General features: G+C 41.7%; 1 protein-coding gene across 1 annotated transcript; it reads left to right on the forward strand.

Annotated features, from left to right (window-relative positions):
• Positions 1-472: 472 nt before the first annotated feature.
• GPT2 (glutamic--pyruvic transaminase 2) lies at positions 473-27,665 on the forward strand. Its single transcript, XM_037409252.1, has 11 exons — positions 473-1,180; positions 11,954-12,043; positions 13,519-13,627; positions 17,291-17,424; positions 19,479-19,722; positions 20,479-20,558; positions 21,131-21,267; positions 21,949-22,123; positions 22,927-23,082; positions 24,133-24,245; positions 25,493-27,665. The coding sequence occupies exons 1-11, from the start codon at positions 833-835 to the stop codon at positions 25,581-25,583; spliced, it is 1,677 nt and encodes a 558-aa protein (XP_037265149.1). The 5' UTR covers positions 473-832; the 3' UTR covers positions 25,584-27,665.

Genomic DNA, 27,665 nt, shown 5'->3' on the forward strand with positions numbered 1-27,665 from the left:
GCCCAGGGCACAGCCGAGAGCCGGCGGGGCCAGCCCGGCGCTTCCCACACCGCCGAGCCGAGGGCAGCGCCAGACAAAGGCAGCGCTCCCCGCCGCGGGCGGGCGGCGGGCACGGCGGGACCCGCACAACGCGCTGCCCGGCCGGCCCCCGGCGCCCCCGGCCCCGCTCCGCGGCTGGCACCGGGCACGGCTGGCAGCGCCTCCGGGCCTGCCCCCTCCCCGGTTCCCCCGGCATCTCCGGCAGCGGGGGCGCGCCCCGCCCGCGGGCGGCGGCGGGCAATGCGGGACGGCGGGGCGGCCCGGGGAGGCCTGTGGGTGCGGTAGTTCCCTGCCCATCACCTGACGCTGTGGGCAGGCGCAGCCCCGGCGCTGCAGGAACTACAAAGCCCGCCAGGCAGCGCGGCCGGCCGGCGGCTGCTGCAATCCGCACCTTCGCACGCCTCGGGGGGGCCGGGGTGAGCGCTGGCAGGGGCGGCCGCCGCCGCTGGCTCGGGAAGGATGGTTGTACCCGGGACTCCGCCGGAACACTAGCGCGGGCACTTCTGTCGGGGACGGGGGTCTGCAGCGGGGCTCTGATGCAATGGTGGGACCTATTGCTCCTGTGGTGGCATCGCAACACTGCGAGATCATTTGTGCCCATCGCAATTAAGTTTGCAGGATCTGGACATGGGAGGATCGAGCGTGTACGTGTGACTGTGCCTGCTCCTCGGCATTTCTCCTGACTGCATCTCTTGCTCGTGCGCGGCTTGCTAGCTCCCGGTTCTGGCTACAGGGTACGCCGATCCTCAGCACTAGTATCCTTATTCTTGCTTCGGGAACTACCTGGAAGACCATGCATCGTTTTGTCTCGGTTGCCAAGCAAACTGCGGCAAGCCTGGGCTGCGAAGGGCCGGGGGTCTGCCGCGGCGGAAGGAAAGCCATGGCTCTGCGCTGCGCCGCTTCGCTGGCGGCCGGGCGTCAGCCGCGGTGTCCCTGTCCCCGGCTCCCGCGGCCGGCGCGGGCGGGCACGGTGCGCTGGAGCAGCGCTGCCAAGGCCTCCGCGGTGAAGATCAACGAGAAGGCGAGCAGGGAGAAGATCCTGACGCTGGAGTCCATGAACCCGCAAGTGAAGGCGGTGGAATACGCGGTACGGGGCCCCATCGTCCTTAAAGCCGGCGAGATCGAGAAGGAGCTGCGGAAGGTGAGGCGGGGGCGGCCGGGGTGCGGGCAGGGCAGGGCGGGCAGGCAGGGCGGGCAGGCAGGGCACATCAGGCAGGGCAGGGCGGGCAGGGCAGGGCACATCAAGCAGGGCACAGCAGGCAGGGCACAGCGGGCAGGGCAGGGCACATCGGGCAGGGCAGGGCGGGCAGGGCAGGGCACATCAAGCAGGGCACAGCAGGCAGGGCACAGCGGGCAGGGCAGGGCACAGCAGGCAGGGCATAGCGGGCAGGGCAGGGCAGGGCAGGGCAGGGCGGGCAGGCAGGGCACAGCGGGCAGGGCAGGGCAGGGCGCACTCCCCGCCGCTCCGCTCCGCGCCGCCCGCTCCCGCGGCGTGCCCGCCGCCGCCCGCGCTGGCCCTGCCCCCGGGGCACTCCTCCGCCGCCGCCGCTCCTGATTGGGGCGCCGGGGGGCTCGGCGGGGCCGCGGCCGGCGGTGGGGCCGACGTGGCAGGCAGTGGGGCCGGGGGCGCCGCTCACGCCCCGCGGGGCCGAGACGCGACCCCGTGGAAGCCTCGGGAAGGCGGGCGGGCGGCCGGGGGCGGCCCGGGGCGGCGGCGCGGCGAGTGCCGGTTTAGCGCCTCCCTGCCAAGTTACGAACTCGCAGACCAGGAGCGGCGTCTCCCCCCGTCCCTGCCGCTGCCCGAAGCCGTGGCCGGCCGCGCTTTCCCCGCGGGGGGCTGCGGGAACGGGGCCGGGGCGTGCAGCCGCCCCCCGCCCCTGCGCTGCCCACCCCGGCCCCACTGCGCTGTGCTGCGGGACGCCCCCCCCGCGCCCCTCACACGGGAGGCGGGAGAGGCACAAAACAAAGAAACCCGCCCTCCGGCTACTGTTTATCTGCTGTCACGGATTGCGTAAGGCAAATACGGTATAGCCCCGTAGAGCAGTGTTTACATTTCTTCAGCCACTGTGACCCCCCCGGTCCTTTCTGTTACACGACCACCTCGCACCATCACAGAGCGCTTGGAGGCCCGCGGGGATGGCAGCGGTACCCCCTGGCCGGCCCGGGACCCTTTTGAAGCCGGGAGCCTCCTGCCCCCCACGCGAGAGGGACCCGGCTCTTCCCAGCGCTCCCGTCCCTGCCCCTGGGCTCTCCGGAGCCGGGGATGCTGTCCGAGGGGGCGCCGGTACTGTGCTGCTCCTGTTGGACTGCAGGCGCCGAGGTGCTTCAGGACAAGCCGCCAGAGCACAAACCCGCTGTAGCGCTGCGCAAAGTTTTTGGTGCTTGTAGGAGCTCAGGCAATGCGGCCTGACACGGGATGCTCCCGAGAGCTTGGGCCAAAATGTGCTAAATAAAGCATCCAAGTCAGTCTGCGCTTACATTCTGTTCTTCCTAATATTATTTTTTCTTATTCCTTACCTTAATACTAAGACTTCACATTGGAAAAAAAATCCCAAACACCTCCCCCTCCCAAGCCCTTAGCAGTTCAGGCATGGCTTTTTACTTGTACTGCTCACATCGCAGCTTCCCCTGCCAGCACCAGGGCTCGCTTGTTTTTGTTCTGAATAAAGCATCTGGCACGGTTACTCTTCTATGATTTCAAATATCATTCCTTGCCTTCACTGCTTTAGGAAGTCTTGCTAATATGTTATTACAGGTACTGCAAGACCATTTTGGTTAGTGTATGTAAAGTGCTTTGATCAAAACCAATGCCATAGCAATGCTAACAAGAAACAAGAAGAGATTATTCTTTGGACTTTCGTGTTAATTGGTTCCCCTTGTTTTAGAAGGTGAATAATGTTTTTATCTCACTGTGTATTACATACAGCGATTACTTATGTCTACCGCAATAATTGTTAGAAACAGCTCCTTTTTTAGAATCCTACTTAAAAACTTCAGAGTGGTGATGGAGATTTCATTTCCGAACATTTGGTTTGATTTTTGCCTTATAACTTGCTTATAAAGGTGTCATTGTCTTCATGCAACTAGGTTCCCTGGTGGGGTGCATTTTCCAGAGGATGAAATCTCCCAGTGTTCTGACTGAATGTGTTGTTTTTCAAGTTAACCTCACAGGGCAGGAGATACTACTTGACAAAACAAACATAATGTGGTCCTCACTAACCCCTCCCAACTCCCCTGCTTACTTCAATTACCAGCTGAGTCACTGGCAGAGAGTCATCTTCTGTGCACTTTTTAAAATACGCAACAGCGAGCCATTGCCAATTGCTTTATTAAAAGATTGTTATGGCAGGTTTCGTGCCCACTGAGGCGACATTTTCCATTTTAAAGGTTTTTTCTTGCACCAGTCTCATGGAATTGTGGTAGCCATTATCAATGGCTACCAGCATTCATAGACATGTGACTATGCTCTGGGATGACTAAAGCAAACAAAACCTTCCCAGTTGGCAGGGGAGGAGGACGGATTACTGCAAAAGTTGAGACAATGTGTCTGCAGAGAACCCTAATCAAGGAACCAGCTGAAAGCCTTCATTTTCTTCCCTACTGCTCAAGTTACTCAATCCTCTTTGCCTTTCTGATAAAAATACTCTTCCTTCTATTGTTTAATCAAACTGGTAAAGTAGCCTTGTGTAACGCCTACGTTCCTTATCACTGAAACATTACAGATTATCTAAATGAGGGGTTTTGGTCTAAAATTTACCTCTGTGAGATCACAGGTCAATGGCACTTAATTGTTCCCTTTTCATTAAAACTGGACAACTACTTTTTTCATCTTTCTCAACCTTGGCTCACAGAGTTAGGTCAGCCACTGCTGGCAGAATTGACACTGCCTGGTGAAGTAAAGAGGCTGAAGCAGTTGCCAGAGAAAGGTGATGCCCCACAGCTTCTCTAGATCAATGATTACTCTTCACTGACAGCAAAAGGGTTGCCCCATAGCAACTTTATTACATATGATGGGGAAGGAGCTCTGCGCGGGCACGAAAGCATGGACTCTGTAGTATGTCAAGGAAGCGCCGCACTGGCTAGTGGTAGCAAGAGCAGGCAGAGGTGAAGCAATAATAGTAAATCTGCATTCGTCCCATTCTGCCAAGATGCTTTTGGGTCATTTGTCGCTATAAACTAAAAGCATCTTAAATGCAGACGTTGTCTAATCAGGTGCAATAGAGGCTCTCCCTCTTTAAACTTGGTTCAATTCAGTTAAGAGTTCACACTTGCGTAACTTAGCTTGTTATATAGACTATAAAATAGCTAATTGAAGCTGCTTGCACAGTGTAAGCTTTCATCTTCTCCAAGTTTTGTTCTGCTGCCTCAGATTCTGAATAGCAGTCCCTCTCTTATTCTATCTGGCACTTGCTTCTTTTGTATATTAACTGCAAATGATTACAACTCCACAGTGCACAGCAAAATAAGGACTAAAATGTTACTTGGGAAGTCTCTGACTAGGCCACTGAAGGGATAGTTCTTTAAAAAAGTAAATAAAAATGAGGCATTAATTAAGCAGTAATTTTAGCTAATGTGCCAGCGTAAGACAAGTTAGAATACTCTATTAAAGGAGAATAAGATTGATCACTTAGGATTACAGATAGGGCATGCTGTACTTGGACTTTTCAAGTCTTGTCGGCCTGTGATCTGTATTTATCTAGGTGGAAAAATGAGGTTTTCATCCATATTAAGTCTTTCCAACTGGAAGTCTTTATGCAAAGTCACTTACTTGAATCCCCTCTCTGAATATTTTTTTAAAAATAATTTTGAAATTACATCATGCTTCAAAAGTGAAAACCTGGTTTCTCTTCCCCTTTGCTAATATCCATAATCAGCTGATTCTGACTTACTAAGGTGATATAGGGAGAAGGAATTAACTCCAGCCATTTTCCTTGGTGTTTCTGGAAACTTTTTAAAGCAAGGTAGATCAAGAGGTATATCTTAATAAATGATTGTGCTCTCAACAGAACTCAAAACAAATAAGACCTTTTTTCTATCCCCGTTTTTTAGACTTGCTAGCAGATGGCCACCATATCAAGTACTGACTTTAATTACATTTCAGACTAGAAATTTTAGCCTGCACATGGATTCAATGCAAGAATAATGTAATCTCTGGACAAAGCCCTTCTCTTTACTTAACTAGTAATAAACAACCTAGCTTTATCTTTACACAGGCAGCATGCATGCCTGATTTGTTACTTTGCACTTATGCGAATTTTAACTGACCTTGTTGTGGGAAGTTCCTTCATATCTGTTACTCTGACATCTCTCCCCACTTACAGTCTCCCTTTTTCCCCATTTCCTACTTAGGTTTTACACAATGTCAAATTGTATTTCAGGTTAAGTTGCCTTACATGCACTTGCAAAGCATGTACATATTAAACAGCATTTTAGGATCCACAAGTCAACTTGTGTAACATTGGAACCTGTGCCTGGGTTAGTGTAAGTGGGACAACATTGGGTCCCTGTTCAAAACTTTCAAATGACAAGAAAGAGAATTGTAGGACAGAAGGGGGTAGAGGGATGGTATGCAGAGGTGCATTGGTACCTTGTAGAAAGTTCCCTCAGATCAGCACAGGTGGTTAGCATATTCCACCACTGGGTCTGAACTATGTGCCTTTAATGGCAATATGCAGTCTCTACACACTGAAGCTCTTTGGTTTTTTTGAACAGCCACTGTAGTCTGACTTACTTTTACAGTAAAAGGGTTCTACGCTCATCTCCTGTTCCCATGCTTTTCATTTGCATAAACTACTCCAAATAGGTTCCTGTTGCACATTTGTTCTTCAAGTCACTGGTTCACTCCCTAAATTTCTGTTTAGATAATAAAACTACCAAAATCCCTTCTGCTTATGGACCTATAGTCTCAGGTGGCTTCTGCTGAAGTATTTTGGTTAAAAGACTCTTGAGCTTTTCTTTTTCTTTTCTAATTCTTCAGGCTTTTAAATTGAATTTAAAAAAATCTGACTTAGAATCCAGACTTATTTGTAAATGTGAGTTGACTGTGTCCCTGGGAGTTGTGGAAAGATAAAACACAGTTTGGACAATGACATGAAGAAATATAATTTGACATGCCAAGAGAAAGATACAAGATTGACTGGTACACCCAGTAATGAAAGATGTTAAGCTTAAATTACCATCCTATAATTTTCTGCTTTGAATACGTGACTGTGTGCACACTAAGAAAGTATCTTCCAGGCAAGAGCATCTGACCTCATTAAGACAGAATGGTTGTTCCTCAGCTGCCTGTACATGTTGCATATGGAAGGGAATCTGTCGTAGATGTTTTTTAACAGAGTGAAAACTTCTGCAGATGAAGATGAAAGAAAACAAGTTTTAAGAGTATGATTACCAAAATCATATGTTCAGAAGCACACAGTTCACAAGATCCAGTTATTTGATCTTTTCTTGTTGAATACACTAGCAAAATCTGTTCCAAAATAGCCCTTTTCCAATAGGTCTTCAAGTTAAGAGGGCACTGATGTCTAATCTCCTTCTAATGAGCATTATTTTAATTCCGTCATTTACAGTCACATTAAAATCTAGGACTTCATTCATACAGGCAAAATTTCTGGATGCAAATGCACTTTGAACAATGTATAAGGCAAAAGTAACTTGGCGACGACTCCTGTTCTGTAATCCCTGAATCAGATCTGCCAATTAATGGTGATTGTCCCATCTGATCCTAGGGAGCGTGCAAGTCATCACTGCCATATCAAGTCAAAATCCAGAATTTGCCTTCTCTTTCCTTCCAACAACAGTTCATGTCAGCTTGAATTACACATGCATAGCACAAACTCAAAGCCTTACTCTGTGGTAAGCAGGTCAGGTTTATTTTTTTGCTGTGAGCTGTTTTAATAAAAAGATTGGAATGCTAATTCAGGCCTTCAAGTCGCTATTAGTTAAGGCCCTCTGGGTAGTGCTTTCTCGGCCCTTTGAGAGAGGAGCGGGGGAAAAAAGCAACTTGGCTACTACAACATAGATCTCAACTATGCTGAAATGTTTGGTTTTTCTGGCTCTCTTATTATATAGCTTGTTTGTGCAAGTCACGGCAAAACCAGACTCAGCTTGCACTAGGGAAATAGCACAATGTTTCACAGTGTGATGTTACTGCCTGATAACCGCCAAGAGGAGACACAATGCAATGGCCTTGAAAATGAAACAATGAGGAGCAGTCAAAAGTCAAAAGTCAGATTCTGAAATTCAAAAGTAGTTGAAATACCATGTTGCTTTTCTGGGATTACAAGCACCTCACATTTTCATGGCCTCCTCAAGGGAACCCTTTTCAGTTGTCTCCTACCACCATTACCAAATCCAAATCATGCAGACGTCTTTACAGACTGAGGGTTTTCCTTTGAAATTTGCTGAAGACTTTAGCAAAGACGGCTTTAGGTCAGTTTTCACCCTTCTTTTTCTGGGCACGGTGTTATTTTGCAATTTGCCATCATTCTCAGATGGCACCATCATAAAGGGAACCTCCAGGCATGCTAAAATTTCTAAGAGACAAACCAGCTCCTGGCAGTGTACGCCTTCTGGTTAGTTCTTTGGGACAGTGTATGTTCTGGCATCATATAGTTTCCTTAATCAAACAATTCTCCCAACACTTCTCACATGGCGACTTTCTCCTTGAGAGACAGCTCATCATTTCATGCTGTACTCCTTACTGCTGGGTTTCTCGAGGCTGTGGGGATGTCTAGGGGAAAAGGAAGGTTCTCTAAACCTGGTGAACTACACAGAGATTTGTATTGACCAATGAATTCAGTTCATATATGAAAATCCATTCTCCCAACTCTGAATGATACTTAGAACACTGATACAGTTGTTAGAACAATCCTGTCTGACCTGCGTCAGGTTTCAGGGGCTTTTTATCTGGTCTCTTAAAAAGACTGCATTTCCTTTAAGAGGAGAGTGACAGAAGTACCAGTTTCCGAAGAGCTTATTCTAAACCTGGGAAGATACTTTTGTTCCATCCAAATCCCTTCATTATCAAGAAGACAGCAGCTGAGACAAAAAGCACACATTTTTATATTTTCTGATTCACATCTGAATTTGAAAGTGCAAGATGGCTTCTTCAGCTTTAAACATGGTTACTACAATGAGTCCCTTTGCCAACAGTTTCAAAAGAACGGCAGAAGATTGGCTTTGTTCCCAAGATCAAGATGAATCATGTTACAGTGGTTGTTTTGTAGGGCTGGGGATTGGTTTTCCCCCTTGATGTGGTTCATACCCTCTTCAGCAGACATGAGGATCTATCTGGTACTTACTGCTCAAGAGTTTGTTATTAGAGCTCCTGTTCTGCAAGCTTCACTTCTCCAAATTTCTGACTGCTGGCAGAGGCCAGTTACAGCCCAGTCAGACTGCCTCTAGAACACACCTTGAGAACCTGCACATACGGAGAGAGAAAGAATATGAGAGAGAAAATGAAAGCATGAATGAGAAAGCAAGAGCGAGAGTATGAGAGAGAGAATATGAGAGAGAAGCAGGGTGGGGGGCAGCTCTCCATCTAGAAGAAAGCAAAACGATTCCATTGGCCTACTTTCTGCTCCCCTTGTATGTTCCTTGTTTTGCCAGGGACTTACATTGTCTCAGCACAGGCATGTTGCTGACATTGTCAAAAGACTGCTTAGCCTTCTGCAGTGAAATAAGTCTTGCCCTAACAAACTATGTCCTGTTGCAGCACTTTTCCTTCAGTTCTGCAACCTGATGCTGAGGTTATCAACTTCACACTCACATGTCCTCCTTTTATACAGATCTTTTAACAGACTTTCCAAAAAGTATTTGACATTAATCTTCCCTTGGATACCCATGTGCACCAGTGCCATCACCACAGGAGAAACCTTGACACAAGTAATCAGTGATTAATGCCACGCTGTCTTAAGGATTTGAATAGAATTCCACCTTGAACTCATCTGCAGAGTCATAGGCACTGTCTAGAATTCCCTTGATGCCAGCTTCTGATATCCTTGCTTTGAAACTTTGACTCATTAGCATTCGACATTTCTTCTTGCCTGTTACTGCTCCTGTTCCTTCTTTCTGAAATGGTAAGATGGGAGTTTTTGTTTCTGGAAGAATCAAAACTAAATCTGAACAACTTCTGATATTCCTTCTTTCAATAGGAAAACTTGAAATCAAGTAATAGAAAGTGATGATAAAACCCCTAAGTAGTCATAATAACTTTTTCTAGATTTCACTTGGAGGGGATACAGTGAATCTCGTGAAGACAGTTCTAAATAATTGCTGATATTAACTCATTGTCAGGGAAGGCAAAGGCCCCAGTTAACTAAAGGCATCTCTCTTTTGAAAGACAAAAAGAGCAACAGCTCTTGTGACTGAGAACAAGAAATATAAGTTAGTCAGGAGGACCACAGGCCTTTAAGCAGATATGTGAGAAGAGTGTTGTACAACACAGAAAACCTACTTGCTCCTTCTCTACCAAGTTTCACGGTAAGGTGACTGTTACGTATGGTTTGCTGTTTTCTCCAGATCAATTATTTTAGTAGCAAAGGTAGAGTGTGGTTTACGGAGTAGGTGATGATTATACACGCACTTGCAGTTGATGCCCAAAGGCAGTGATGGCATAAATGCTGAGTTTGGTGCTAGGAAGAGATCTGGATGCTCTCAATACTAATAAGCTGCAACATTATTTACAATAAATCTGACACAGACACCAAAAAGTTCTGTTACCTTTGTTGTAAAGGCCGTAGCACTACAAAAACTCCCAAGGTACATTATGAAATGCAGGGTATCTTTCAGCATTTCACTAACCTAAGAAGCAACTATTTTTTTATTGCAGAACACAATAGTATTTGTGTGAAAACCCCATCTAAATTGTCTTAACAGAATGTATCTATGCTGTTAGGGCTCTTGTTTGTTCTGGTTTTAATCTGGTAAAACAGGGTATTTCTATTTCATCTTACTGCTGAGAACTGCTATGTTGTTTTAGACTGCCTGACTTAAGGCAAAGAAAGTATCATCCCTTATTCTTTAAGAAATCTGTATTACTGTGCAAATCTAGTGAGACTGAATCAGTTTGCTGTAAGAAGGACTGAATGCAACCAAAATCTGTGGGAATTTTTCTTAATTTCAAGCTGGATTTGTTCTCCTTCTACATGCATCTTTCTTTTCCTGCTTATCTGTAAATTAGAATGAAACCATCTTGTGCTATCAGCAGACCCCAGAGAGTTTGAAGAGCATTTTCTAGCTATTTGTATTACTCACAGACTGCTAAATTTCAGCCTCAGGTACCTGTAATCTTTATCCGATATCCCCTTACCCTAATTCTTTATTTAAGGTCAAAATACTACTTTTATTGAGGCACTCACTTAGATCAGTAAACATGAGGAAATGACTTGATGGAGTCAGTGTGTCACTTTCAATTCTAAGCGAACATTTTTTTGAATTCCTGCTAAATTTAAGGCCGTATGAAATTGACCCTTTTGAGTCGGAATCAGCTGAGTCCAATTGTCTTGCCATTTCTACCTACCTATTTAATTTCAAAAGAAATAAATAAATGCTATCAGTTATATGATGGAATGGGTCTGTAGTGGGGATCTGAATCACATCCCATAACCTGCCAGCCACGTTGTGCAGCTGTAAACCTTGAAATCGTGGCATAGCTGGGCATTTATGTCCCTGGTGACTACTAACATTTTGGTCATTGTTATCTTTGCACATCTGGGTTCCGGTCTGTCGTTGAGGTCCAATACATAATCCATTGTAGAAAAGCAAAAATTAGTTAAGGCTTGCCAGCCACATATTCTATATCCAAATCCAGTAAATTGCTGTAAATGTATAGGCCAGGAAGAGGCTTTGTGAGTCCACAGTCCACAGCCAGAGCAGGTTGTTATAGGTAATTCTGTACAGAAAACTAATTGGTCTAATTTTGCAGTTCATTAGTCCACGTGAAAATCCTGTCACTATTTGAAGGCCGTTGTTAGAAGGCCACTGCTATATAGTAGGGACTGCTGTCTCTTACACTTAAATATACATTAGAAAAGCTATAAATTAGTTCTTGCCTACCTCATTTATTCTTCTTGTTATGTTGGCTTTTACTTTCAGTTAATCTCTTTTATTTAAATCAATGGTGTTTTTTTCCTAGCAATCAGTTCCTTGGCTTTTTTCCCTTATTTTATTTTGCTTTTTAAAGAGCTGTGATTGCTAATCAACATTCATCAACTGTTTTCCCTCTGTTCTCATGATGTATTCAGCTTCTGACAGAAAAAATGGCTGTCTGTTCAGATTTCAGAGATTAGGAAGCTTTTAAATATTCATGGTGATTATTTAGCACTTCTGCTGTTTATCGTATAGAACCTCACTGTGATATACTTTGTAAAACATCTGTAGATGGAAAAGTGGGGTCATCACACAATGAATATTTAATCTAAATAGAAAATAAATAAGCAAGCAGTACTTTTACAGTTTTTACTCTAAAAAGTATTGAAGGTCTTGAGGTTTGTTTTGTTAGTGGATTTCTCAAATATCCTCAAACCTTTTTTAGCTTCTTGACTGATCCATCCCTCCCTTAGGTGTCTCAAACATGTTGCTCTAATACTGACAATTCAAAACGCCTTTTTAATCTTTTGTACTTCAACACATAGTTTCTGGGCAAGTCAATCTCTTACTTGTAGCTAGCAGAAGAAAAAAGCCAGACTATTATTTAAAAATGTGTCATAGTCAGCATAATTTCTGTAAATCATTTAAGATTTACTCGCCGTATTGTAGAAGAAATGCATGAAGCTTTACATTAAACACTCTATCTGTTCTAAACAGAGATTAGGCACTGTTTAGTTACAGCCGTATGACAGATACCAAAAAAGAGGAATTCCTTATCACCTACTTCAGCCTTAAGAATACATTGTGAATTATCTCTTTTTAGGGAATCAAAAAACCTTTTACTGAAGTAATTAAAGCCAACATTGGAGATGCACATGCAATGGGACAGAGGCCAATCACTTTCCTCCGTCAGGTAAGAATATTGTAAAATGTTATTCTTGATTTTTTATTAGATTACCAAGAATGCCTTAAAATCTGTCTGATGTGTGTATTAGTATAAATGATTCCCCAGATGCACTAAGACTTAAAATAATTATTTTGTAAAGAACTGCCAATTTTGATTTCTGAGCCAAAGTCCTATACCTTGCTTGTTGAGTGTGTTCTTTTTCAACACAGTAGATTTCCTTACTTTTCATATCATTCCCCATCCATAATTTTTCCTGCCACTTTTCCTCTACTGTCAATAATGCACTTCAAAAAAGAAAGTGGTTGTCTTCAAAGAAAAAAGCAAATGCCTTTCTTCATCTGACAGTATATTTTAAGATCTGCACCAGTTGGGTGTAACTAGTTATACTGTTGCCGATTTTGCACATTCTACCTTTGAGAAAACTAATTGGTAGGTTAACTTTCAGAAAAGACTACAACAAAATCCACATTTGTATATTATTCCTAAAACACAAACAAGGTTTAAAACTAGTGTGACACTATTTACTGAGCATCCCTTGTAATCATCCCTTTACACGTGTACACACATGTAAAATCCTCAGTCTATAATAATGTAAATTCAGAGTTCCAGGACAACCCAAAGCCATATCAAACTGGGGGTCCACGTCACAAGATTATAAAATTGAGCTATACAGCAAACGGTCAGCAAACTAGGAGGACTGGAGCTTCTTAGAAATTATTCAGACCCAATGTTATTAAAGAAAATACTGGGTAAATGGGAAATCTTTTCTCCCCATGACTGTGTGCACACATGGATTAATTCTTTAGTCATTGTCCCACAAGATGACAACAGCCTATCCATATTACACCATGTAAGCATAAAAATGAGAGACTGGGACAAATTAAGCTGATCTCAAGCAAGACCTCTAGATTCTTTGCGTCTTACTTTCCTTCATAAACTTAATTCTGCTAGGTCATCTTTCTACTTTTACTATGTTCTATATCACCACTTCTTTTTTAATTAAATATTTCCCACAAATTCAAATTAGTAATAGCTATAAGTTATTTTTGGGAAGGATTATTAGAACATGCAACTGGGACTTCAAAATTTGATGATATTTCTCAGTTCTGCTCCATATTTAAACTCTTGATTTCTTGTCAATAAAGTGGGCTAGTAATACACAGAGACTGTATAACATACGAGTAATTAACTGTGTTTTACTTGTTTGCAGTGCATAGCTTACTTGGACTCCAATCTTCACTGTCCATAATACAAATAGTTAATAATTCTATAACTGTTTTTATCAGCAGAACTTGGAACACAGTAAGACTTCTGTACGTCACTTCTGTAAGCACTAACCTTAAAAAAACAACTGCAAACTCTTCATCAATAATCTTTGGTTTAGATTTGTGATCTTCATTTCCAAGGAAAGTTAACAGTAATATAACCAACTTAAAATAAACATTGAGAAGTGGCCAATTTACATTTTCTTGGCACTCTAGGTAGTGGCACTGTGTACATACCCAAACCTGTTGGACAGCCCAAGTTTTCCAGAGGATGCCAAAAAGCGAGCCAGACGGATCTTGCAGGGTTGTGGAGGAAACAGCTTAGGTAAGCACGTGTTTCAGTTGCTCCTGTTGATATGAGAATCAACAAAGATAGTTTCAGTTATCTGCAGTGCTGAAATTTCTTAATCAAGTTTTTTTATATGATTCCAGGTCAAATGGGAGCTGGCCTAGGGCAAAATGATCGGGGCAGGATTCAATTGTGTCCTACCAAGCAGTGACAAATGATGTGAATTTTGGATGAGGCTTGTCACAGGAAAGGACACAATGGGCTTTATTAGAAAGCTATGGAGGCCTCTCCACAATAACACCTAGGCGGAACCCTAAAGAGAATGCTGAGCTCTTTTATATTAGAAAAATGAGTGGCGGAGAGTGCTAGTGAGGCTTTGTTACTGTTCTTACAACATCTGTTAATCCTCGACTCTGTGTCTCTTGCTAAATCTAGGTGGGGCTGTTTACAATTTTATCATCTTTAGGATGTTTCCCTGCCAAGGAGTCTATGTCCCTGTAACGATGGTATCAGCAAACAACAGATGTCCATCTCAGCTGATCCAGTTCACAGTCCTGTATCTCAGTTTTGAACCATCAGTCCAAGTATCTTTGTCAGGATGTGAACTGGCATATCAGAAACTCAGGTACCAAGACGATAAAGCTCTGCAAAGGGAAAGCTACACAGCTGAAAGGTGGTAGCTTTTTACTTATCCAAGATAGTTTTAACTGAAGGTGTCAAAACCCTGAAATAACCCTTGAGAGAATTAAAGAACTCTGTTCTTCAACCACCATTCCTCCAAGAGTATACATACACTATACATGTAAGGAAGTACAGACTTTATGTAGTCAGTAGGGGGGAAATGGAAGAGACAAATTCTTTATTGTGTGGCAACTGTACTGCCTGCTTCTAATTGGGAATGCCACTAGGATTTCTACTCTGCAGATAGTGTTACAGCTGCTGGGTACAGCAAAGAATCTGGCACACTTAATCACCTTCTTTTAGGTAGGCTCACAGTGACATATTCAGAATATGCATTAGAGTAATTGGCATATTTCTTAAGCTTTGTGGTTGCAGTGCCTGTTTGCACTGGCATATTTTGAAAGTAGGCTCTGTGAAACTTAGTAAGATAAACAAAACCTAAACAGTGGTTATGTTAGCGGTATTTCAGCCTTGGACTATTCCTAACAACACAGCCTAATACAGAACGTATTTTATCTTCACCTTTTTTTTGCATTGGTTTTGCTTCTATATGTAAAACATTAAATGCACATTTATCAAAACTGAGAAGTTCCTCTAGCTCCATTAACTCCTCTTCTGGCTTACTTTTGAACAATAATTTGTCATGTAGAGTTACTGGGAACATGTTTGAATTTTGCCTCAATCTTCCTTTGTAGCGATTTTCACATCCAGGGACATGGTAAGGGTGCTCAGAATGCTAGGTCTCAGCCGCATGCTGCAGTGAAATGTAAGGAATTCAGCCTTGCATGATATTTCAGAAATATGTTGACTGTACAAAATCCCTTTTCAGCAGATCACGTATTTCAAGTAATTTGCATTAGCTCAGTAGGCGCTGAGGAAGTAGGACTGAAACAGTTGCAATATTCAAGTAAGATGATCACTCTGAATACACCCTTTTAATTTCAGTAGAGAAAATGCAGTTCTGTAAGTAACTGGAGTCTAAATTATTTTTTTTCCTGATACGATATGTACCAAAACCAACTGTCCCTTTAAATTCCTGAAAACTAAAACCACTGTAGACCTTACCAATCTGCTGTACTGGTTTATACCTTCTCTCCACCCTCCCTGTCCCCAGTATCATATATCAGCCCCTTCTCTTGGCCTCAGTTGCTCCTCAGCCTCTGTACACCATCCCATAAACACACAGCGTGCGGCAAGTGGATGTGCAGCTGAACAGAAGTTACTCCTATCACTTTGCTGGTAGTTTGACAACTTACTGCTGTTCTTTTCGTGGCTGAGAAGGAGAAACCGGCTTTCTTGGGAAAAAGCAAAGGTCAAAACCCGATGCCTCCATGTAGCTTTAAGTGCAGTGTTGTGTTTTAATAAAACCTTATTTTCCAAACATTTGTCAATCCAACACAGAAGCGGCTTCACCACATACGATCGAGCCCTTTGAAGTGTTGTACCCGCATCTATGCCAGCCTATTTAAATGTATTAATTGCAAAGCTAATACGACCTTCTTGACCTGTGGACATGAACTAGAATAACCTTACTTCCAATAAACGTCCATTTGGCAAAACCCTACTCATAGTATTGAGTCTTGTTACTCCCAGACCAAGTATGAAGGCTCAGATATGTCCTCAACTTCTGTTGTGTTCAAATACTCTGAGATTCCTTTGACGTCACTTACTTTGCATGTGGGATAACTGTCACATCCTTCCAGGCAGCTGAGAAATTTACCTCTCTGCTACATTTGAAAATACCTAATACATGCACATGCGGCTTTTTGGGTTGGGTTTGCTTATTTGCATTACACAGTGCAAACAGATGGGTTCTAGTCAAAGCTATCAGTTGAGTACAATTAAGTGTAGAAGTCCTGAAAATGGAATTCTGGCCTTCTGCATCTCCTCACCGAGTCACGCAACTGAGTCCCCGGTGGAGCACAAGACAGAATGACAGCTTGGGTTTGTTCTAGTTTAACAACAGCTTCCTAGCTGTGGTCAAAAACCCATGTATAGACCCAAAATACCTTTTAGTCCTGTAAAAGTAAATGTTTAGGATGTCAGGGAACTTTGTGCCTGGAATTACCATCTTGTCCCATGCAATTATACAGTACTTGCAAAGGTTCTTTGTCTTTATAGATTACACTTCCACAGAAGTATTATCAGGTAGACCACCAGCATGTAACTGAGTGCTGAGAGTTAAGTCAGGCACAATTATTCCACTCCACCCAACAAGCAAAGAAGATTCTGCAGCTTCATGACAGTGTTCTAAATTAGATGTACACTTGTCACTTCATTGTCCATCAGTCTTAGGCTTCATAGCTTGAATCCATTCCTGATTTTGGCTTAGGCTTATTTTTACTCTTTATTTGTTGCACACGCTCAGGAATAATGCACACAGGCATCTAATACCTTACTTTATTTATTATTAGTTGTGCTCTGTAAACTGCACATAAGGCTTATGGATTGGGGTGACCCTAGATGTTTCTGCTGCAAGTAACTGAAAAGCAGTTGTGGGAGATGCTGTGGGGAGAGAGAAGCAGTTTAAAATTTTGGGGGTTTCAGACAGTGGGAGAAAATGGCATGGTATTATTTTCATATTGGAAATAGTAACCTTATTTTTGTCATGGATTTGAAGAAGTTATTTTCCTTTCTATTGCACATGCCACCTCAGTACTTAAATAGGTGTTGGTTGACATTCTGAAGTGGTTTTCAACATAAAGCAAGCAACTGGAAGATAGTCAAAATGGGATTGCTGCCCCAGTTTGCAAAGTAGCCTTTAAATCCTACTTTTTAACAATCCAGTATTTTTATTCTTTTTTTTTGTATTATAGTAATACTTATGATATTTGTCTAATTCCAAATGAATTCTTTTGCTCAATGAACAAACCAACTCTTTCTTACTCCCCCAGTTCTGGGGATCCAAAGCCCTCAGCTATAGAAACTCATTCAGACAATACTCAGGAGTTTTGCTACCGAACAGAAAATCTGATGTTCGTTTTACTCAATTCTCATCTCATTCTCTATTTGTCACAGGATCTTACAGTGCCAGTCAAGGTATAAATTGCATCCGTGAAGATGTTGCTTCATATATTGAACGAAGAGATGGAGGTGTTCCTGCAGATCCAGATAACATATATCTTACCACGGGGGCAAGTGATGGTATTGCTGTAAGTGTTAAAATTAAACCTGTCTTTTCTTGGTATAAACTATAATTTATCAGTTACCTTTGGAAATACAGATCTCTTGTCGAACATCTGGTCTCAGAAACTCCTGCAAATTTGATCTAACAGATACTGAAGTCACATGAAGTGGATATCCGATACCAGAATTATGTGGATGTGAGATGCCAGCTAAGAAACAGGTGTATGGAGACGAAGTCTCTTAATATACATTAACTTGTATCTTTTGTAAAGGCCGTATAAACTACATAGGTGCCTAAATATAAATCTAGGAGATTCAGACCATTCAGACTAAATAATGGTGTCCTCAGTGGTCGAGACACATTAGCACTGCAGGTCAGAGGGTATGAATCAGTGGCAGAGGGAAAAGGGAATGACCTCAGAGGCGAGAAGGATCAGCAGGTCTTCTTCCTAGCAAACTCTCTGCTAGCGCAGATTAATGCCAGTGAAAACCCCAAAGATCTATTTCAGTAACCAGCTTGTCTGGGAAAAACTTCAGGTTTTGGCTTCAACCAAGGTGCGAAGATGGCCTTCAGTTAAGACAGGAATAACTGTCTCTATTAGATTTTTCCTTTACACAGACACATTTACTGATATTACAAGCACCAAAAGTTCTTTGCGTTTATTAAGGCAGCCTTTCATAGCTTGTTTGTAAAAGGTTGGTTTTTTTTTTTTTTTAAATGACATCTAGTGGCAGAGTTCAGAATGACAATGTTTGCCATGAACAGCTCTCCAGGTGTCTTTAGCGAACTGGCTTTCCAGAGTTTATGATGCCAAGCGGTTGGTGTACTGGTAGCTTGTCAGGAATGGCAGCGTAGCATATCAAATCTGTACCATGCTTATTTGCTTTCACCAGTGATGAAAAGTCAGCAGTACAAGTCTCATTATTTGGCACTTCCAAGGATAAAACAACTTTTGTTTCCTAACTTGGGGGACAGAAGGCGTTAAAGTTCTTAAATTTGCATTTGGTCCTGATTATACATTTTGGATGCTTGGTATTTTTAAACTAGTGGTGGGTACAAAATTATGCTGATTATAAATCATTAGCTTAGCAGCTGAGTTAGTATGTGATGAGAGGCACAGAAAGGCAGATTTTGTTCTAGAACAAATGAGAAACTTAAAAGGATACCGCTGTTATACTTGCAGAGATGTTTTTGGTTTGGCACTATCAATTACACGTTGATAAGGATGCTGCTTTGATTGCATCTGTACTTCTGTACTGCAGAGTTCTCCCTTGATTATTTGCCAAGAAATCCATCCACTTCCTGCACCAAATGCACTCTTTCATTTAATTCACGTGTAAAAAGCCTACACATAGACACACACAGACACACAGCTGCTGGGCACAGGTAAACCCTCTGGACTGACCTTAGCACAAGCATTACATTTCTCTCTGTATCTTCTGGGAATAAATTACATACGATACATTAGATTTCCATCCCAAGACATGGAGACTTTTGGTCTCTTCTGTTACTTGAAAATGAAACCATCATGTGAGTCTCTAGCTTTGTTCCACCTGGCCACAGTTTCTCCTAATCTAAAATAGGCCTTTCTGTTCCAAAGGAGAACCTCCACAGGCCCCAGTTTCTAGCGTCTGGTTTTATTTGTTGGCCTCTTGTGTTTAGTGAGATAAATGAGTGGAAGGCAACAAGCAACAACAAGCTGAGGCTTCTTTGCTTACAGCTGGGTGCAGTAGAAAAATCATTATCTTGATATTCCTGTTTCCAGCTTTCCCTCTAGCTTTGTGCTTAGAATGTTTTTTTGTAAGTTTTGCAGGTGATCAGACATGATCTCCAGAAGCCGTGACACGCAGAGGAATTCCATTAAGCTGAGTTAGACCATCCTCACTCAGCCAGTAACTTAATAATGTGAAATAAATAAATGCCCTTTGATATGAGAAGATGACTGTATTCTTCTGGAATAGAAATCTACCTTAACTCTAGATTTTTAAAGAAGGAAGATCAGTAACTTATTCTAGCATATACTATTAATGCTGGTGTGTGACTTTTTTTTTTTTTTTTAAATTCCTACTTTTTCCCCAGACAATTTTAAAGATCCTGGTCTCAGGAGGTGGAAAATCCCGAACAGGAGTGATGATCCCTATACCACAATATCCCTTATATTCAGCAGCCATATCTGAACTAGATGCTATCCAGGTGAACTACTATTTGGACGAAGAAAATTGCTGGGCTCTAGATGTGAATGAACTTCGCCGTTCCTTGAATGAAGCTAAGGCATATTGCAATCCAAAAGTCCTCTGCATCATCAACCCTGGAAATCCCACAGGTATATAGCAATTTTATTTAATTGTTGGGCTTTAAGACGGATTTTTTCCCCAAATTTTTTCATTCATTTGACATTGCAGGCAAATCCTAAATACGTACCAAATATGTAAAGCTGAATTCTAGAGATCAGTGCTCTAAGTAGGACAGTATGTCAAACTTTTTGACACTTATTTTCAGTATCATGGAACTCCAGGGATTTGGGAAGAGAGGAGGGAGCAGGTTCACTTCACTGGATCCCATTTGAAGCCACAGCTTCCACCGAACTTTTGCAGACTTGTGGAATGACTTTCAGTCACTTCTGGTCTTTGTCACAGATCTTGTCTCTGACACGGCCTGTAGCCTCTGAGAGGCAATGCCTGCAGATACACTGAGGGGCAACCACTGCCTCCCTCAGAAGAATCTAGTTTTTCAAGCAGTTGAGGGTGATGAGTGGGATAATAGCTCACACTTAGCCATCATGCATGTGAGTATTTGCCATGATCTGTTACACACAGAGTACTTTTAGTAAGTTACGGATTGATTACTGTATCTCACACTTCCTTTGCTTGAGATAGACTAAGTTACCTTGAACCGTAATTCTTCCCAAAATGTTCCTTTATGTCACACTTAATGAATTAAATTCTAAAATCCAATGGCACTTTTTTGAGGACGAGCGTTAGCTTATTGAAAAGCTAGTAGCCTGACTAGGTCTGGGCAAAAAGATTTGTATATATAATGTTCCACTAACTTTCTTCTTGCTTTAAAAATCAAACTATAGGACAGGTCCAAAACAGAAAGTGCATTGAAGATGTGATACACTTTGCTTGGGAAGAGAAACTTTTTCTTCTGGCTGATGAGGTAATGGAATACTCTGTTCTCTCAAAAGCACAGCTGAAAGTACACATATGAGGTGTAATTTTGTTCCATGTCTGGTATTGATATTTTTTCAGTACCGGGAACAGATTCTTTAGTATCATATTAAGACATGAACAAACAGGCAAGATTCTTAATGTCAGAGGATTAATATGAGAGGTGGCTTGATCTGGATTTGAACTAGGGAGAAAGTGTAGGGAACACAAGCAAGGAGACACAAGGAGGAGCTTTTCTGGAACCGACTTAAAAACCTGTGCGATACTCAGACCACTTCAAATGAAAGAAACAAAAGGGAAAATCAATTTAAACATAAAAGTAAAGCTTAAATTACACAAAGAAGATCGCTTTCTTCCAAAGGCTAAACTATTAATTATGGCCGCATGAGATAAAATGTATCATTACAGTAACTATTACTTAACAAAGCAACTTGTGTCTTCTAAGGGCTTTAAGTTTTGAGTGTTGCCACTGTTTCTTCAGTTCAGATCTGGCTCTCTAAAAGGCCATCTTTTATCCTTAGTTGAGGGAACAGAGCACATTAATGTCTTCTGACTGTTCAGGTTTACCAGGACAATGTGTACTCTGAAGGATGCCAGTTTCATTCTTTCAAAAAGATTCTGTATGAGATGGGACCCGAGTACTATAACAATGTTGAGCTGGCCTCTTTTCACTCCACCTCTAAGGGATACATGGGCGAGTAAGTCTGCTTTAGTTTTTTTTTTTATCTCATCTTCCTCATTAATCTGGTTGGACAGCCGTTTCATGCTAGTGACCTGAAGGTAATCCACTGTCTTCTATGAGTTTTCACTAAAAATTATTAAGAAAAGGAAAACGAGCATTTAAAGCACAGAGTAATGGATTAGCTCAGTGGTTTTCAAACTACCAAATAATAAGTGTGTTTATTTCAGACACTTAATGCCTCAGTTCCACAAAGGTGAAATCCTACAGTCCTAAAATACTGTCTCCAACATTCAAGGGAACAGCTCAAGAATCACTGGGATGTCTGATATTACAAATGTTTGGGTTTGGTTGTTTTGGGGAGGAAGAGATGGAAGAAGAATAATTTTCTGATGAAATGAATGCCATTACAGCCATATGCTCTTGCTCTGAAGAGCACACAATCCAAGCTAATTGTTAACTTGCCTGAAGGGAAGCTGCATGTACACCTTTTTCCCTGTATAGGATACTAGGGCTTAATGACATAGCATTTAGCTCCATCTTAAAATGTTATCAGTATAGCAGCTGTTTCAACAAGCTGTACGTTATATATTGTAAGATGCACATTAATTGTCTTTCCACTTCTGCAGTCATTTTCATTGCTTTTCCAGTGTTTATACACTTGAGGTTAACCAGTCTTTTCTGTTCACTTTAATCACAGATGTGGCTACAGAGGAGGTTACATGGAGGTCATTAACTTGCACCCAGAAATTAAAGGACAGCTTGTTAAGCTGCTTTCTGTTCGCCTTTGTCCTCCAGTCTCAGGACAAGCAGCAATGGATATTGTAGTGAATCCTCCAATACCTGGAGAAGAATCTTATTCACAGTTCATAAAGGTCAGCAATAACAAGCTTGTTCTTTCGTGCTTTTCCTAAACCTAAATATTGGGAACTCAAAATATGCACAGAGACCAGTCTTCTTCCCTTTCTTCTCGGACAGTCCTGTAATAACACCAGTTTACAGAACTATGCAGGGTATTTTAAATTAACTCAATATGACTACCTTTAAAAATATTTTTTATCCCTTTTATGGCTCCTTTGTTTAAGAGCCAAAAAAAGCTAAGGCGGCATTACCAAGTCAGCTTTCCTGCTGATAAATTCCTTTTCTCCTGTTTTAGCACGACATAAGAAATCAATAAGTTTTGCTTTTACTAAAATCTAAACAGGACTGTAAATTCAAATACAGTTATAAAAGCAGCCTTGCTCTTAGGTATCCAGTGCCTCTGTATTCTGAACAACATGGTAGTCTGTATTAAAGTATACATATAGTTTCTCACTTGTAAAAATGAATTTGGCTTAAGAAATTACAGTATTGAGTTAGATCAAAGGTTCAGCTACCATGATCTCTAAAGACAGACAAGAGCACACGCTCAGAAGAATGTAAGAAGAGGACGTGCAGACAGAGACTTCTGCAGGGTATTGTCTAGCTACACCACTTTGCAGTTGTATCCTGCTGATGCCTTTTTGCATTGCTGTCTTTAAGGGTATGACTGGAGTTGGGAACCTCATTTGTTCCAATCGCTCAGCAAAGCCTTCAAAGTGCTTAATGCGGGCAAGGCTTCTTGAAGCGTCATAGTTTCCTCTGACGTTTTTATTGCCACTTCAAATACCTCAAACTGAACACCTTTCCTTTTAAACAGGAGAAGGAGTCTGTTTTGAACAATCTTGCCAAAAAAGCCAAACTAACAGAAGACATGTTCAACAAAGTACCAGGAATTCACTGCAATCCACTTCAAGGAGCTATGTATGCTTTCCCACGGATCTTTATTCCTTCCAAAGCCATTGAGGAAGCAAAGGTCAGTCAGTCAGTTTTACCCCAATCCATTTTAACTTTCACACACTTGTGCCTGCCACTTGTAATAATGAACTTTTATCCAGAGATAGAGTAAGCTCATGTAGTTACACAAGTGGTACTTCATTGACTATATATGATCTTAAATACAACATGATCTTTCTTTTAAGAGAGGAAAACAAAATAGAGCGTGCTGTCCCAGTGGTAAGGCTTCCAGGTTGAGAATGTTACCCAAGGACATTGGTGTTAAATAGATTAAGTCATAAGGTGGGCAAGTAACTGGACCTGTGCAAATTCCAAACTGCTGCCTGTGCCAGCACGTGCGACAGGGGTTGTGATGGCAGTGTGCTACTGACCCTGCAAAAGAAGCCCCATTCAGCAAGTGCAGGGAAGACGGAGGGAGGCTTCCCTAAACAAATTTTACCTTTTTGCATTTGAGTCAGTAAGCTATATTACTAAATGAAAAATCTTTTCCTTCCTAACTAGAGCTCTCTTACCTAATGTGGAATATTCATTTTTTAAAGAGAGTTTTATCAGCATAGCTGAGGACAAAAATAGGGCTGTTTTTCAGCTGATTATTTGATTAGGCATATAACCTGCAGTATTTAAGAACTTCCATAGTTATTAATCAGGGGACTTTCCAGTCTGCAGATAATTCAGGGGAAAAAAATAGTAACTGCCAACGAAACTGGAACACACAGCTCTCAAATTAATTTCATCTTGTCAAATGTCAGTGGCTTAGATTTTTGTAAGTACAATTTTGAGAGTTTGGACAAAAAGTTACAAGCAAGTCAAGGAGAAAAACAAAAATACCTAAACTCTTTTTTTCAAAGCAAGCGTTTCGTGTAGGTTCTTCAGCCTTGCTCCTCAATGAAGTACTGTTAGGTAGTTCACAGTACGAACTGTCCCATTAGCAATTGTTCTTCATCTTCTTCAGTAAATAGATTAAGAAACTAATAATCTAACAGAAGGTTACAGAAAGAAAAACAATTGTGAAATTCTATATATTCGAAATATTTTGACTTCAATAATTCCAAAACATCCATTCCCTTAGACTCATAAAATGGCACCTGATATGTTCTATTGCATGAAACTTCTGGAAGAGACCGGAATATGTGTTGTACCTGGAAGTGGATTCGGCCAAAGAGAAGGAACCTATCATTTCAGGTACGGTTTCTGTTTGTTTAAAATCAAATTAACTGTAATAAGCTAAGTACCATCCCAGTACAGTTCTTTATCTTCTGATTAAATGTAAGGATTTTTATTTCAGTTTATGTTGTCTCACTTTCTACTGGACATTTTCTGTGGGCTGACAGCTAGGTCAAAGACCTGGTCTGCTAGATAAGCTATTCAGGTTTTAGGGTGTTTTCATAGCTTGCTGACATAGTTTTATTCTATTTTTATACACTGACAGTTGAAATGCCTTCTCCACAAATACAAACAGTAATAATAGCTTGTACTCTAATCTTAAAGTTGGCTAAGGCATTACAAAAACTGCCCTGCTTTCTTCTGGGGGGAGGGAGGATAAAACTCCATAACGTTTCCATATGGAAACAAAAATGTTTCCATATGGAGAAACTGCATGGAAGATGCAGTATCTTCTCTACAAATGTGCTCTGTAAACACACTGAGTAACTCTTCACTTTACCAAAAGAAGATGTTGGACTAAACTTTCCAATATCAAAGCTGTGAACATAAACTCTATTGCTTTTGCTTCCAATAAACAGCGCTTTACTCCAGCCGAGCCACTGACAGCTAGACTTTTTCATGGAATTTAGTCTTGTTCAGTCTGAAGCAACGTCACAGAGGGTACCTTTAGCCGTGATAGTTCTGCAACAGAGATAGCAGCGTGAGATGTCTGGGTGCATGCTGCTCCAGGAAAAAGCTAGTGTGAGTCTATTCCTATACCAGCGTGGGAAAAACATTTTGTTCTGTAGGTCTTGCATACATACTCAACATGATTTTCAGATTATGCAGAAGAAGGAAGAAAGGTCCCAAAAGCTGCAGTGTAGGGTGTTGCATTGTTTTAACGTTTCTGAATTAAGTTTTCAATTCAAAAAGAAATCTACATTTACTCAGAGCTGCCCACCTCCCAAGCTCAAAAAATGGGGTATAATTTGGGGTAACTGCACCAAAAATGGAAACTGAGTTGCTGTTATTTCTTACTTCTCACTCAACAAAAAATAACAATTCTTTCTTGTATATTAACCAACTGAAACAAATTGCTCTAGTTTAATAGTATAGTTCAATTAAAGCACAAATGCAGAAAATAAGAGAAACACATCAAAACAGGTACTAAACACGTTACTAGCTGTGCCTGGAGATTAATCAAGAGCTGTGCAAAGATCACAGTTTAGTTTGTTTTGAAGATCATGTGGGTTGTTTTATTTCTTCCTTTAAATATTATTTTTCAGAATGACCATTCTTCCTCCAGTAGAGAAGCTGAAGATCCTACTGGAGAAAGTGAAAGACTTCCACATAAAGTTTCTTGAAAAATATGCATGAAACTACTGTGGCTTTTTCCCCTCATCCCCTCCCCTTCAAGGCGAATGCAGAAAATGAACAAAGATGTGCTGAGAATGTGCTGTTCATCTAATCTAACTAAATTCAAAATAGAACCAATCTCAGATATTGTTACAACCTATCGGACTATTCAATTTAATGTCTGGTATAGAAGACATTGTTACACTAACTTTTTGTTTAAGGGGAAGGGGAGAATGTGAAGAAAGTGGTGAGAAGAAAGTCAGTAATTGATTTTGTGCCTTGATTGGAAGTTACATTTGTGAACTTTTGACTCAGTAGGTTGGGGAAGGGAGCTGCTCATTAAAATTACTACTGTTGTGTTGTTTTTTTGGGGTGTTTTTTTACAAAACAGAAATGTCAAGAGCAATTGTTTAGCTAGGAACATGGTTCCCATCTTGAAATTCTACTAAACAAAAATTCAAAACCTGCATTATAGATACTGTTTGGTTTGATTTTTATTGTTGTTGTTAAGTATGAAGTGTTCTCCAAACCTGATTAAGCATGTAGGTACATCATGCTTATTAAAAAGAAAATTTTGGCAGATGTGCGCAGATACCTTTGTACTTCTGTTAAAGAGAAGTCCTGCCATCACAGCATAATGAGTGGAACATGCAGGTTTGATCAGAGGAGTGAACATGGTGTCTGCTTGAACCCTATGTTTAAGAAGCGGGAACATAATGAGGAATATTAGTTTCTTACTCATATGCTGTTCAACACATTATCCCAGCATAAGAGAAGTTCACTGAACACTTCCTCTGGTAACAACTCCCTGAGTCTCCTGTTAGCTCACATCTTTTACATACATGGAACATAGCAAGTTACTGTTTCAAAGCAGATCTGAGTACTGTAAATACTTTCAAGCAGGGTAAAATGCAACACTATTTCAGAATCCCTTTATCTAGGGAGAACATTTGTTTGGAACCACGTGACTGAGAGGCCTGTTATTTGGCCAAAATCCAGCTTGAACTGGCATGGACTAACAGATGTTGTTACCAGGAGAAATGCTGGGGGTGGATCCTAATGAAGGAAAAGGTATTTAAAGGAAAATTTCTTGCACCTGGCATAAAGATAACGATAGCCCAGCTCACTCTTAAATCTTCCACAGTCATACTGCTGGCTGAATGATCCTGCGTGCTTACTGAAACCCAGCTAAACCAGGTCACTATCTAGCAGTACAGCTGTATTACTCTCCTAATCGATGCCAGTCTCCCTGCACAGCAAAAGGCAGCTTCTGTTTCTCTAGAGAGGGAAGCTGGACACCTGCTAGCACTGATAAAGGACTGAAGGAACATATCTTCCAGTATTCAGACATGAAAGCATTAGCATTTGTCAGGCTTAGGCTTAGCATTTACAAAGTTTATTCATTAAGAGTATCTCATTTAATCTAATCACTGATTTTAAGTTATTATTTTGAAATAAACTCATTTTAGTGTCTACTAGCACTTTGTTAGGCTGCCTGTGTAGCTAGTTCAACATCCTACGCTGATCCAGGTCAGTAAAGCCAAGGGCTAGAGAATCACCATACGGATAAAGCCTGTGCCAGTCTACTACGTGTGCAAGACGAGATGTTGCCAATAGCTGTCCTTGCAACAGCAGCTACTAGTTTACAACATAGTGTTAGCAGCTGGTGTACTTCTCACAGTTCCTTACTGAAGCCCATGAGAAGGATTTAGCACCTCTCGGTCACCTGCCAGCAGTCACAGGTTCATACATGAAAATGGCATGCTGCTTCACAAAGTTACTATGGAGGCTTGAGGTAAAAAAAAAACCAAACTTTTATCCTTGGAGAAATGGATTTCTTGGAGGACAGCAGGCTGAGAACACTTACGTTGCTACTATCCATTGATAAATACAACCTTTTATCAGTTAGCGCTCTCCACTGGGCATCCTTAATATGCACTAATAAAACAAATCCAGAAAGCAAAACTGTACTAAGAGGTCAGAATATTGATGTAAAAATAACACAGACAGCACTTTCCTATTCTGGGAGTGTGTCCAAATCAGATCTGGCTTTGGACTCGTGATGCAGCGTAGATTGAAGCTAAGATCTAACAATGGGAGTTA

This window comes from Falco rusticolus, chromosome 15 (genome assembly GCF_015220075.1).
Source record: "Falco rusticolus isolate bFalRus1 chromosome 15, bFalRus1.pri, whole genome shotgun sequence".
In the NCBI taxonomy this organism is placed as follows: Eukaryota; Metazoa; Chordata; class Aves; order Falconiformes; family Falconidae; genus Falco; species Falco rusticolus.